At 66.5% G+C, this 11,989-nt stretch overlaps 1 protein-coding gene across 3 annotated transcripts in view; it reads left to right on the forward strand.

Moving 5' to 3' along the window:
* Positions 1-11,753, forward strand: part of SETX (senataxin) — a 36,058-nt gene extending 24,305 nt beyond the window's left edge. For 2 of the 3 annotated variants that reach the window (XM_055121120.1, XM_055121141.1), the window contains 9 exons: positions 861-932; positions 1,400-1,549; positions 1,904-2,011; positions 3,378-3,565; positions 4,192-4,284; positions 5,445-5,609; positions 7,583-7,681; positions 8,437-8,524; positions 9,655-11,753. In XM_055121120.1, coding sequence (XP_054977095.1) covers positions 861-932; positions 1,400-1,549; positions 1,904-2,011; positions 3,378-3,565; positions 4,192-4,284; positions 5,445-5,609; positions 7,583-7,681; positions 8,437-8,524; positions 9,655-10,242 — 1,551 coding nt within the window. In that variant the 3' untranslated portion in view covers positions 10,243-11,753. Of the gene's footprint in view, positions 1-860; positions 933-1,399; positions 1,623-1,903; positions 2,012-3,377; positions 3,566-4,191; positions 4,285-5,444; positions 5,610-7,582; positions 7,682-8,436; positions 8,525-9,654 lie in introns of those variants that run through there. The other variant, XR_008627294.1, reaches the window with a different exon arrangement.
* Positions 11,754-11,989: the final 236 nt, after the last annotated feature.

The following is an 11,989-nucleotide window of genomic DNA, read 5'->3' on the forward strand; positions in this document are numbered from 1 at the left end:
CCGGGGCACTTGCCCCCCGGGTACAGGTGACCTGCTGGCGGCCGGGCCGAGGCTGCTGGTTCCCCGGGCACTGCGGCAGCCCAGGGCCTGACGAGCGCACACGGCTGGCGCCCAGGGAGATTTCCCCCATCATCTGCGGCGGCGTGGGCCGGTCGGGGAAGAAACGGCAGCAGTGGGTTGCCGGGACCCCACGACGGGACCTGAGTTGGGCCTGACGGGCCCCGTTCAGACACATCCAAACCCTGCGGAGCGGGAGCCCCCGGGGCTGCACCGCGCCGTTCTCACGCGTCCCCTCCGGGCCGGCCCTTGGGGGCGACGGGCCGGTTTCCTTTAGCGGCGCTTTCCCCGAGCCAGGGGCCGGGGGTGGGGGTTGCCCTGTCACTCTGCGGCAATGGCCTGACCCCTCCTGAGCCCTCGGCCCCCGGCCAGCGCGGAGCTGCCGTCCCTCGGTGTGTGCCGGGAGCCCCTCTCTGCTCCCCCTCCCTGAGCCGGCGTCATTCCCGCCAAACTGCCCTCGCGGAGGAAAGCGGAGCCTGCGCAGGGCCCACGGGGAGGGGCTCCCGCGAGCTCGCTGAGGGGACAGGCCGCGCCGGCCCGGCCTCGCCCTCCTGCCCCTCTGTCCCCGCGAGAAGCCCAGTCAGCTGAGCCAGCGCCTGGGCAAACCCACCGCCTCGGGGCCGGGGACCCTCTGCCCCATTCCTGGCGTGTGGCAGCTCCTGGCCGCTCGTCAGGCCCCGGGGTTTGCCCTGCTGAGCTCAGAGGGCACGTGCCCGTCGCGGGGTGGCAGGATGGCTGACGGGGTGTGGCTGACAGCAGTTACAGGTGCCCCACCGACCGGGACACTCTGATTCTTTCCCCAGAGACAAGAGTTGGATGATAGAATTGCCAAGGTGTCCAAAGAGAGGCAGGAACTGGCGTCTAAAATCAAAGAGGTAAGGGTCTGCTGCAGCACTGTCTTGTTATTTTTTTTTTTAAAGTTCACATTCAGCTGGTTTGTGTTTGGGTTGGGGAGCCCACTCCGTGATGCCCGGGGCTGGGCCCAGGGGTCACTCCTGGCAGTGTTCAGGGGACCGGTCGTACGGGTGCAGGATTGAACCCAGGTCAGCCGTGTGAGAGGCAGATGCCCCCCCCTGCTGTGCCACACCCAGAGGTGCTCGGGCGCACTCCTGGCTCTGCTCGGGGGTCACCCCTGGTGGTCTTTGGGGGACCCTGCGGGGTGCAGGGCTGAACCGGCCGGCCGAGCTGCTTTGGAGCCTGGCGTTCCTCAGTCGTGGCCCCGCGGAGTCACGGGGGAGTCTCCCGGCTTCCTGCTTCTCTCCCCGCGACCATAGCGTTCCCCTCCCGCTGCTGCCGGGGTCGGGGGGTCACGGCCGGGGTCCGACGGTCGGCTGCCCCGCAGGTGCAGGGGCGGCCCCAGAAGGCGCAGAGCCTCATCATCCTGGAGTCGCACGTCGTCTGCTGCACGCTGAGCACGAGCGGCGGGCTGCTGCTGGAGGCCGCCTTCCGCGGCCAGGGCGGCGTGCCCTTCAGCTGCGTCATCGTGGACGAGGTCAGCCAGCGGGCGGGCACCGTGCCGCGTCTCGAACCCGGGCGATGGTCTCCAGAGTCCCAGGGCCCCGCAGGTCCGTCCCGGGCGCTCTGCAGCCAGCAAGCGGCTGCAGCCCCGGCGGTCGGCTGGGAGAGGGGGGGCCTCGTGGCTCAGATGAGCGGGGGACGGCCGCGGGGGCCGAGCCTGGAAGACCCTGCTGGGGAGTGGGATGGGCGGGGGCGGCACCGGTCGGGTGCTTTGCCATGGACAGCATTGTGTTTCCTAAGCAGAGGTGCCGAGGGAAGGGGCGCTCTGTCTGGTGCCCGCAGCTGCGATGGGCGGGGGGGGCCTGACCCCCCGCTGTCTCGTCCCCAGGCCGGGCAGGCGTGTGAGGTGGAGACCCTGACGCCCCTCATCCACCGCTGCAACAAGCTCATCCTGGTCGGAGACCCCAAGCAGCTCCCCCCCACGGTCATCTCCATGGTAACTCGATGCCAGCCTGCAGAGGTGCTGCGGGCTTCCTGCTCTCGGCTGCTGGGGCGGGGTGGGGAGGGGGCGCCCAGAGGAGCCTCTCCAGAGGGGGCAGGCGGGGGGGCAGGCCCCGCGGCCCCGGGGCGCCTCCACTCACCCGGGGCTCCGGGCCGCCCTGTCCCCGAGTCTGAGCAGCCTGAGGCCGACACCTGGCGCCCGGGGCGTCTCCGGGGGCATGTGTGTGGGGAGCGTGAAGGAGCCCCTGGGAAAGCCCCGGGCGCCCTTGCAGGCAGGGGGGGCACGAGGAGACCAGGATCCCCTGCAGGAGCCCGGCCCTGTGCCACCTGCGGGGGGCGCTGTGGGGGTCCTACACGGCTCACCCACAGGCGGCCCCAAGCCCAGTTTTCCTGTCACCCGTTGCTCTGTGTGCACGTGTGTGTGTGTGTGTGTGTGTGTGTGTGTGTGTGCGCGCGCGCGTGCCCGCACGTGCATGTATCTTTGCGTGTGTGTATGCGCGCGGGCACCTGCTCACACCACACGAGGTGTGCTCAGGGCTTACTCCTGGCTCTGTGCTCTGGGGGCTCAGGGGTCCTTGTGGGGTGCCAGGGATTGAGTCGGGTGGGCCGTGGGAAGGCTCCGGCCCCCCACTTCTTTCCCTTCCTTTGCGATGGGCCCGTGGGTGCGGAGGGCAGCGAGGGCGCCCCCGACTGAGCAGGGACGCGGGACTGGGGCTCCCAGAGGACAGCACGCGGCACTTCTAGAAATCCTGACCTTGGAGGGCCCCGAGCAGGGTGGGACGGAGCTGACCCTCGCCCTCCTGCGGGGCAGATGCGCCCGACTCCTGCACTCTCGCCAGCTGGAGAGGAGGCGCCTAAGAGCAGCCCTGGGGAGGGCGCGGCCTTGCGTGTGGCCCACTCGGGCTCGACCCTCGGCCCCCCTGTGGTCCCCGGAGCCCTTCCGAGAGTGATCACTGAGTGCAGGGCCAGGAGGGACCCCGAGCATCGTCGGGTGTACCCCAAAAATTTTTAAAAAAAAAGTTTCCAAATGAATCATCTCACAGTACTTTTCTGGCCCTTGTGTCTCGGGGTGAGGCTGGTGAGGCCGGACACTTGGTGCCTCTCCGTCTATGTCAGTCCGTACTGAGGGAGTGTCCGCCAAACCCAGGCGTTACCCGACACTCTGCTTACTCAGGTTTTGGCTGGCCGCCTGTTTCAGTGGCTGGGTCAGACCCACAAGCCTAGCCGGGGAGACCCCTGAGGCCCGCGTGCATGCTCAGCGCCCGGCTGAGGGTGGCCCGGGCCGCTGTCCTTGTGTTCTCTGGAGCCTCTGGGCTGGCGTGGCACAGCCCCTGGTGCTCACGGCTCCGTGGCCCTTGCAGAAGGCGCAGGAGTACGGCTACGACCAGTCGATGATGGCCCGTTTCTACAAGCTGCTGGAGGAGAAGGTGGAGCAGAGCCTGCTGGGCCGGATGCCTGTCGTGCAGCTGACGGTGCAGTACCGCATGCACCCCGACATCTGCCTCTTCCCCTCCACCTACGTCTACAACAGGAGCCTGAAGACCAACAGGTGGGCCGGGTGAGGGCACCGCGGCTGGGCGCTCGCCTGCGTGCGGCCCACCTGGGTTCGATCCCCGGCATCCCAGGTGGTCTCCGAGTCTGCCAGGAGTGGCTCTGGGCACCGTCTGAAGCCCAGAGAGTCGGTCCTGCAGACTCAGATGAGAAGGACACGCTCTGGCGGCAGCCGTATCTGTCCCGCCCGTGCTCTTGGCGTGTTCCTTCTCCAGGGCAGGCCCGGGGGCATCGGGCCTCAGCTGACAGGGCCGAGCCGCTCCCTCTTCACGCGCCAGGGCGTGACTTGGCGGCTGTGTGTGTGTGTGTGTGCGTGTGTGTGTATGTGTGCGCGCGCCTGTGTGTGTGTGTGTGTGCGTGCGTGCGTGTGTGTGTGTGCGCGTGCATGCGTGTGTGTGCGTGTGTGTGTGCATGTGTGTGTGTCCCGGCTCTAGACTTAGACCTCCTACCAACACAGCAACAGAAAGCGTTTGGCGATGTTCACTGAGACACCGAGTCAAAGGAGGCCTGTCCGTGGGCTCTCACCAGTGTCCCCACATGACCTGCCCCCCCCCCCCCCGGTCGTCGGTGGGAGAGAAGTTTCCCTGCAGTGGCTTGTTCTCTGAGGTAGCTCCTGTGTCACAGGGCGACCGAGACGGCGCGTTGCTCGTCAGACTGGCCCTTCCAGCCCTACCTCGTGTTCGACGTGGGCGACGGCGCCGAGAGGCGGGACAACGAGTGAGTTGCCCGGGTCGCTCCCTCCCTCCCTCCCTCCCTCCTTCCCTCCCTCCCTCCCTCCTCCTCTCCTTCCCTCCTTCCCTCCCTCCCTCCTTCCCTCCTTCCCTCCTTTCCTCCCTCCCTCCTTCTCCTTCCCTCCCTCCCTCCCTCCTTCCCTCCTTCCCTCTTTTCCTCCCTCCCTCCTTCATTCCTTCCCTCCTCCCTCCCTCCCTCCCTCCTTCCCTCCCTCCCTGCTTCCTTCTCTCCTTTCTTCTCTCCTTCCTTCCTCCCTCCCGCCCTCCCTCCCTCCTTCCCTCCTTCCCTCCCTCTCTCCCTCCCTCCTTCCCTCCTTCCCTCCTTTCCTCCCTCCCTCCTTCTCTTCCTCCTCTCTTCCCCTTCCCTTCTTCCTTCTCTCCTTCCTTCCTCCCTCCCGCCCTCCCTCCCTCCTTTTTTCCTTCCTTCCTTTTCTTTCTTCCCTTCTTCCCTCTTTCCTTTCTTCCCTCCTTCTCTCCCTCCCTCCCTCTCCAGCTGTGCATTATTGCTATTTCTGTACCTATGCCAGCTCTTGAGGGGTCACACCCTGAGGGGCTGCTCAGCGTCTGTGTGGGCGGGCCCCCAGGGTAGCCGCTGTGCCAGGGGTGGGACAGGGTCACCACGTGCCTGCCAGCACCTTCCTGCCGCTTCCCGAGGCCAAGGGCTGGCGGGGCAGAGTCCTCGTGGGCGCAGAGGGGCAGCGTGGACCCAGCTTCGAGGTGGAGTGCGGCCCTTTGAGCTACGGGTCAGAGACGTGTCCGGGGAAGCTTGTGGGTGGCCGTGGAAGGAGGAGGGGTGGTCACTGAGCAGGGGCCGCCCAGGGGCAGCCGGGCTTTGGGGGAGGCGGAAAGTCGGTGCCTCTGCCAGACGGGCAGGTGAGCAGCTGAGGACTGGGAGCTGGTGGCAGGGCACGGAAGGAACAGGAGGGTGTCGAGGCAGGGGACCTGGAGGACAGCTGAGCCCTGCCAGCACATGGGGCAGAGAAGCTCGCGCGGGGCGAGGGGCAGGGCCTTGGGCGGAGACCTCAGCCTGCCCGGCCTGGGGCTCCTCCTGCCGGAAGCGGGGAGTCTCCGGGGGTGAGGGGAAGCGAAGGGGAGCTCGGCACTTGGCTGCTGCTAGTGGGGGTTTCTTTCCGTTTTTCTGTGTAGCTCATACGTAAACGTCCAGGAAATCAAACTGGTCATGGAAATAATCAAACTCATCAAGGAGAAGCGGAAGGACGTGACCTTCCGGAACATTGGCGTCATCACCCACTACCGGGCGCAGAAGACCCTGATTCAGAGGGACCTGGACAGGGAGTTCAACCGGAAAGGGTGAGCAGCGTCGAAAGCGGGGACAAGGCCCGGCTGGACGGAGGGCCCGCCCCGGCCACCCCAACAGTGGCCGCCCTGTGTCCCTCTGCTCCTGGGAGTTCTCGCGGGCCGTGTCCCTGAGCTCGTGTCTGTCTTTCTTCAGCACCCTGGCGGTGGTAGGGCTAAACTCGGAGTGAATGTTGGCAGGCAAGAGGGGCCGGGGTCTGCCCCTCGGCCACACGGGCCCCGTGCGGCTGGGCGGGAGCCTGTGGAGGTGGTACTGGGCAGAAGTTAGGTGTGGGTGAGTGTGACCTCAGAGCTGCTTTTTCCCTTTTTTTTTTTTTTCCTTGTGGGGGTGGCGGCACACCAGTTGTGCTGGGTTTATTCCTGGCTCTGCCCTCGGGAATCTCTCCTGGCGGGGCTCAGGGGACCAGAGAGGGTCCCCAGGTCCATCCCGGCCTGGCCGTGTGCAAGGCCAACACTCCACCTGCTGTCCCGGCCCTCCGGCCCTGCACAACTTCCCTTTTTTGTTTTTTTTTGGACGGGGTGGGGGGTGGGGGGGAACAGCCGTGGTACTCAGGGCTCACTCCTGGCCTGCACCCAAGGACCTCGAAACTCACGCACTCCCCAAGTTGACTTTAGGAAAATCAATCTAGTTAACTAGACTTACAAGACATGGAATTTGTAATTAGAACTTTCCCAAAAGGAAGAATCTAGAACCCAAACTTGACGGCTGAATCCTGTGAACACGGAGATGAGAGAAACCCAGGCGGGCTGTGGTGTCGTGGTGGAGTGCTCTCCCTGCTCTCGTGAGCCAGGCTCGGTCCCCAGCACCCCACGACACGCCGGGAGCAGTATCAGGAGCCCCCTCCTTGGGGGGCGGCAGGCTGCCGCTCAGGGCTTCTCCTGGCTCTGACTCAGTGGTCGCCCGACCTCGTGCCTGGGGCACCGTGTGGGGCGCACCCAGGTCCTGTGTGGTGCCTGCCGGGCCAGCGCTCCCACCCGCCGTCTCTGAGGCGCTTCCGAAAATAGGAAGGAGACTTCGCCCCTCCTCAGAGCTCTCGTTCCACTGACGGGCCCTGGGCTCAGCAGCTTTTTTTTTTTTTGCTTTTTGGGTCACACCCGGCGATGCTCAGGGGTTACTCCTGGCTCTGCACTCAGGAATTACCCCTGGCAGTGCTCAGGGGACCATATGGGATGCCGGGGATCGAACCCGGGTCGGCCGCGTGCAAGGCAAACGCCCTCCCCGCTGTGCTATCGCTCCGGCCCCTGGGCTCAGCAGCTTTAAAGGACTCTGTCCCCCAGGCCAGGCGGGATTGGACGACCCTTGGGACGTCCAGGTTGGCTCAGCACATAGTGACATTTTCTCTAAATCCTGCCTGACAAAGGGGCCTCTGGACAGCAGTGGGCCAGGCACTTGGATCAGAGCACTTGACCCGGAGTAGAGTTGGGCCCGGCCGAGCCAGACCTCTAGGAACACCAGACCCCGAGACTCCCTGCCAGCAGGGAAGCTGCTGTTTCCTGGCGGTGCATAAGCGGCCCCGGCCGGGGCAGCTAAGAGTGAAGAGCAGTAACGCGCCCTGCAGATGGCGGGTGTGAACGGGCAGATCGCGGTGTGCTGTCCTGTCGCCTGCTGGGTCACGTGAGGCGTGGACGGAGCCTGTCTGGTCTCGGCGCAGAGCACAGAGGCGGAACCGTGGCGCTGAGTGAATGAAGCCTCAACCCGTGGCCCCTGACAGGGATTCTCCTGACACGACAGGAAAAGCCACGGAGATGACAGGGCGGGGGTGGGGGTGGGGACACGGCGGCTGCTGGAGCAAGCGGGAGCGCTCTGAGGCCCACGGACAGGCCAGGGCTGCTGCGGCCGGGAGTCTCCGGTCAGGCGTGTGTGCGTGTTTGTGGACAGCCCGAAGAGCGTCTCGGGGAGGGGGGATGCGTCACCGCGGCGGTGGTGTGCGGCCCCTTTCCAGTCAGCGCTTTTCTCCGGCTCCCAGACTGGCAGAGGTGGACACCGTGGACGCGTTCCAGGGCCGTCAGAAAGACTGCATCATCGTGACGTGTGTCCGAGCGAATTCCACGCAAGGCTCCATCGGGTGAGGGGGCGCCGCCGTTCACTGCTTGCCAGAACCCGGACCCGGGTCTCTGTGGGGCCCCCGGGGGAACTTACTGTGGCGCTGCGTTAACTTCAGGAGCCCGAGACCCTGTCAGTCTGCGTGTCTTGGTGCCTTTACTCACCCCCGCGCCTGGGTCTGCCCACTGATGGGGCCCGGGCCAGTGCGTTGTATGGGGCCCTGAGGGACTCCCTTGTCTGCTTTGCCCACCTTCCCTCCTGTCCCTTGCTGAGGGCCAGGGACTCGCGTGAGACACAGTCCCCGAGGCCCGGGGCCCTGGGACTCTTCCTTCCCCTCTTCGTGGCGAGCAGGAGGGACCAGCCACGTCCATGGTCTTCAGGGGAGTGGTCACTTCCCTCTCCCGGCGGCCACTGAGCAGGCCCGTGTGGCCGGAAGGTCCCCTCCCCCCGATGGCACACTCGTGCCTGGGCTCCCTTCAGGTGCTCTCGGTGTCTGATTCTGCACGAATGTCACCATCACTTCATCACTTTAAAGACGTTTAAAATGGAGAAAAACCACCTGCCGGATGTCCAGGGGGTCGAGGGCAGCCATCCTGCAGCTGGCGTCTGTGCCGTTTCTGCCCAAGTTCCAGTGGGCCGTGGACGGGAGTTGGGGGCGCTGCCCGGCCCATCCGTAGAGGAGGGACTCACTGCCGGGGGAGGAGCCCAGAGAAGCTTCTGCCCCGCCTGGTGGGCTGAGTGGCGCCCGGAGAAGTGACCGTCTCTCTCTCCGGCCAGCTTCCTGTCCAGTCTGCAGAGACTGAACGTCGCCATCACCCGGGCCAAGTACAGCCTCTTCATCCTCGGGCACCTGAGGACTCTGATGGTGAGTGCCCGCCCGTCCCTTCTCCCTTTCCCCATGTTGGTGGTTAGTCTTTGGGCCACTCCTGGCTCTGCACTCGGGACTCATCCTGGCGGGGCCGGGAGGACCATCTGGGACGCCGAGGATCAAACCCGGGTCTGTGTGCAGGGCAGACGCCTCCCCACTGTACTCGCTCTACGGCTCCAAGGAGGCCCGATTAAAAAAAAAAAATCTTCTGGTTGAGTTTTGGCAGCGCCCCTGCTGGCATTCAGGGGTGCCCCAGCTCTGTGCTGGGGGTCACACCTGGGGCATTGCCGGGGGTGAAACCAGGCCTGCTGCTCGGAGCCCCTGTGAAGGAGGGCGTTTGTCCTGGAGTCGGGCCGGCCGTGCACGCACAGAGCAGCCTGGCGAGAGCGGCCTGCGGGGTCTCCGGGTGCCACCCGCGTCTCCAGGAACTGCAGACTCCTCGGAGAGGTGACCCGTGTCCTTTTGGTTACTGCCTCAGGAGAACCACCAGAGGGCGCTCCAACACTGCGGCTCATTCACCTAATCCAAAGAGGCGCCTTCCAGGCTGGGTGCCCACAGCTGCAGAATTGTTTTCTCTTGATCACGTGTTAGGCCAGAGAGAGAGGGAGGGAGAGAGGGAGGGAGAGGGAGGGCAGTACACGGGTTGGCTCTTGCTTTGCAAGTGCCAGCCTGGGCACCACATACCCGCCGGGCGGGATGCCTGAGTGCAGAGCCGGGGTAAGCCCTGAGCATGGCCGGGTGTGACCTTGGAGCAAAATGAAATTTGAAAATTAGGTATGGTCACGTCCCTCTGCCCTGAGACTTCACGGACCACAGCAACGTGGAACACGCGTGCAGAGCGTGTGCAGTGGGGGTGTCCCGGGTGTCGTTCCTGCCAGGACTTGGCCGGCCGGTGGCTGTGTGAGGCCTGTGGGGCGGTGCCCTCGGGCGCTGGGGACCGCCAGGGGAGGCAACCCGCCCCGCCCGCCCCCTCCCCAGCGCCCTGCCTTCACGGTGCCGTGCAGAGCTGTGTGCTCAGACACGCTGTGCCGTGTCTCGACGTTCTCGCCGTTGCGTTTGCTAGTGGCCGGGGCCGGGGCGAGGCCTGCGCCGGCCCTGCCCACGCCCGAGTGCCGCTCTGATTCCAGGACAACCTGCACTGGAACCACCTGATCCAGGACGCGCAGCGGCGCGGCGCCATTGTGAAGACGTGCGACCGCAGCTACCGGCACGACGCGCTGAAGATCCTGAAGCTGAAGGCCGGCACGCTGCAGCGCAGCCTCACGCACCCGCCCGCCGCCACGCCCGAGCCCGCCCGGCCCCAGGGCGGCCTCCCCAGCAGCACCCCGGACGGCGGCCTCACCTCCACGTCGTCCCCCTACCTCACGCCCCCCGACTCTGGTGAGTCCCCGGTCCCCACCAAGGACCCCGAGAAGGCCCCGGTGCAGGACCGCCTCCGGGACCCCCGGCTGCTGAGAAGACTGGGCGTCTCCCTGGAGGCCAGAGGGGCTGTGATGGGGGCGCCCCGGCCCCAGAGCCCGCAGCCCCCCCCGGCCTGCCCCGTGCTGGGGGGGCTGCAGGAGCTGAGCGGCCTGCTGCTGTCCGCACACTGCCCCCTGGACACCCTGCCCCCCGGGGAGCTGAGGGCCGCCGGTGTCCCGCAGAGGACCGAGGGCTGGGACAAGAGGCCGCTGGGGGACGGCGACAGCTACCCCAAGAGGAGGAAGCTCCTGTAGGCGCGCGGCCCGCCAGTGCCCGCCCAGCGGACTAGCCGCGCAGCCGCCCCTCGGGCAGCGGGGACGGGGCGAGCGGGGCCTCGGCGCGTTGGGGCGTGTGTCGGTAGCAGGCCCTCGAGGGGACACTCAGGGAGGCGCCGGGGCTCGGCCTCAGGCAGGGGTGAAGGTAGAAACGTATATTTGTACAGCAAGTCTCTCCCCGGCTCAGTGTCAGGCCTTTCTGTGGAACCAAGTTCATCGCTGAGGCGCGGGAGGGGGCGGCTGCGGGCGGCCGCTGCCGGGAGACAGGCCTCGGGGCGGGTTGTGGGGAAGCGCCTCAGAGCCTCGGGCCTGGGCAGTGCTGCTGGGGCCGGGGGCACCGTGCAAGGCGGCTCTGGCCCGAGCGCCCGCCTCCCTGACGGGGGAGGGCCTTGCAGCCCACCTGCCCGCGGCCGCCACGTGCTGCTTCACGCCGGGCAGCTCCGGGCACGCCCGGCCGGCGGGATGCAGCGCACACAGCCTGCTGAGCTCTGGGGTCGGGCAGGTGCAGGCCCGGCGTGTGCGTGCCCTGGTCCAGTGCTTGGGCCTGGGCCGCTGGGCCCCGGCTCGCCGTGCGGAAGGAGCAGGGCAGGCTCGGGGGCGCCCCCCGGCCTGGGCACAGACCTCCCCGGTGCAGATGTCCCGGGCAGGAGGGCAGGACGGGGCTAGATCAGCGCCTTGCAGCGCCCACAGCCGGCCCTGGCCCCGCTTCTAAGGGACCGAGTCGTCGAAACGCCCCTGGCTAGGCTAGCGAGCGCCTTCACAGGACACCCTGCCACATTCCCTTCCGCTCGGACGCCTTCGGGGGCTGCTTCCGCTGCTGTGCAGGCTGGGCTGAGTGGGCACTCCCGGCCTCGGAGCCCACCCCGTGCCGGGCCCCAGTACAGCAGACGGAGCGCTCGCCTTGCGTGCAGCCAGCCCGGTTCGATCCCTGGCACCCCACAGCGTCCCCCGAGCCCACCAGGAGTCAGCCCCGAGCACAGCCGCAGGTGGGCCCCAAACAAGACAAACCAAAAAAAAGCAAAAAATAAACCAAATGCTTTGTGAAGTCTGATGTATGATTCTGAAGCCTCAGGAAAGGCCCCGTCAGGTGCGAGCCCTGTCCCCGCACACAGCCAGCCCCCCGCCCCTGTACACAGCCATCCCCCCCTCCCCCCCGCACACAGCCATCCCCCCCGGCCCGCGGCCCCTGGGGCGTGCCTTCGTCCCAGTGGGCCGTGGGCTTGTCCGCGAGGCGGGGAGCCCAGCTGCTGGCTGTGGCCTGGCCACGGCGTTCCCAGGAGCTGCCCGTCTCCTCCCACTGCCCTCCCAGCAACACCAGGCGCCCGCGGAGGCCTCGGGCCGCTCCTCTGTATATGATTTGCCTTAGATTTCTCGTGCGGTTCAGTTAAACGTTTTCATGTATTTTCCAGGAGCACATTTGCTATGTATATGTGAATAACCTCCTGTAAATGAATTTTCTAACAAAAGTACTAAAGTATTTTCTAAAATGAGCCGTGTGCGGTGGTCTGTTTGTCTGAGCTGTGGCTCGTGGTCTCCTGTGGGGAGATTCCCGGTGAGGGGCAGCGGGTCTGGGCCCCCCGTGGTCCCTGGGACCCCCTGAGGAGAACTGGCGGGTGTAGATCAGACTCAGCCCAGGGCGCCCGCCGCCGCCAGTCCCTGCTCGGCTGTTGGTCTGTCCAGGCCATGGTGATGGGGGGATTCGCCCCTCCCTGCTGGCGGGTGGGCG

The sequence above is a fragment of the Sorex araneus genome, chromosome 1 (assembly GCF_027595985.1).
Source record: "Sorex araneus isolate mSorAra2 chromosome 1, mSorAra2.pri, whole genome shotgun sequence".
NCBI classification, from domain to species: domain Eukaryota; kingdom Metazoa; phylum Chordata; class Mammalia; order Eulipotyphla; family Soricidae; genus Sorex; species Sorex araneus.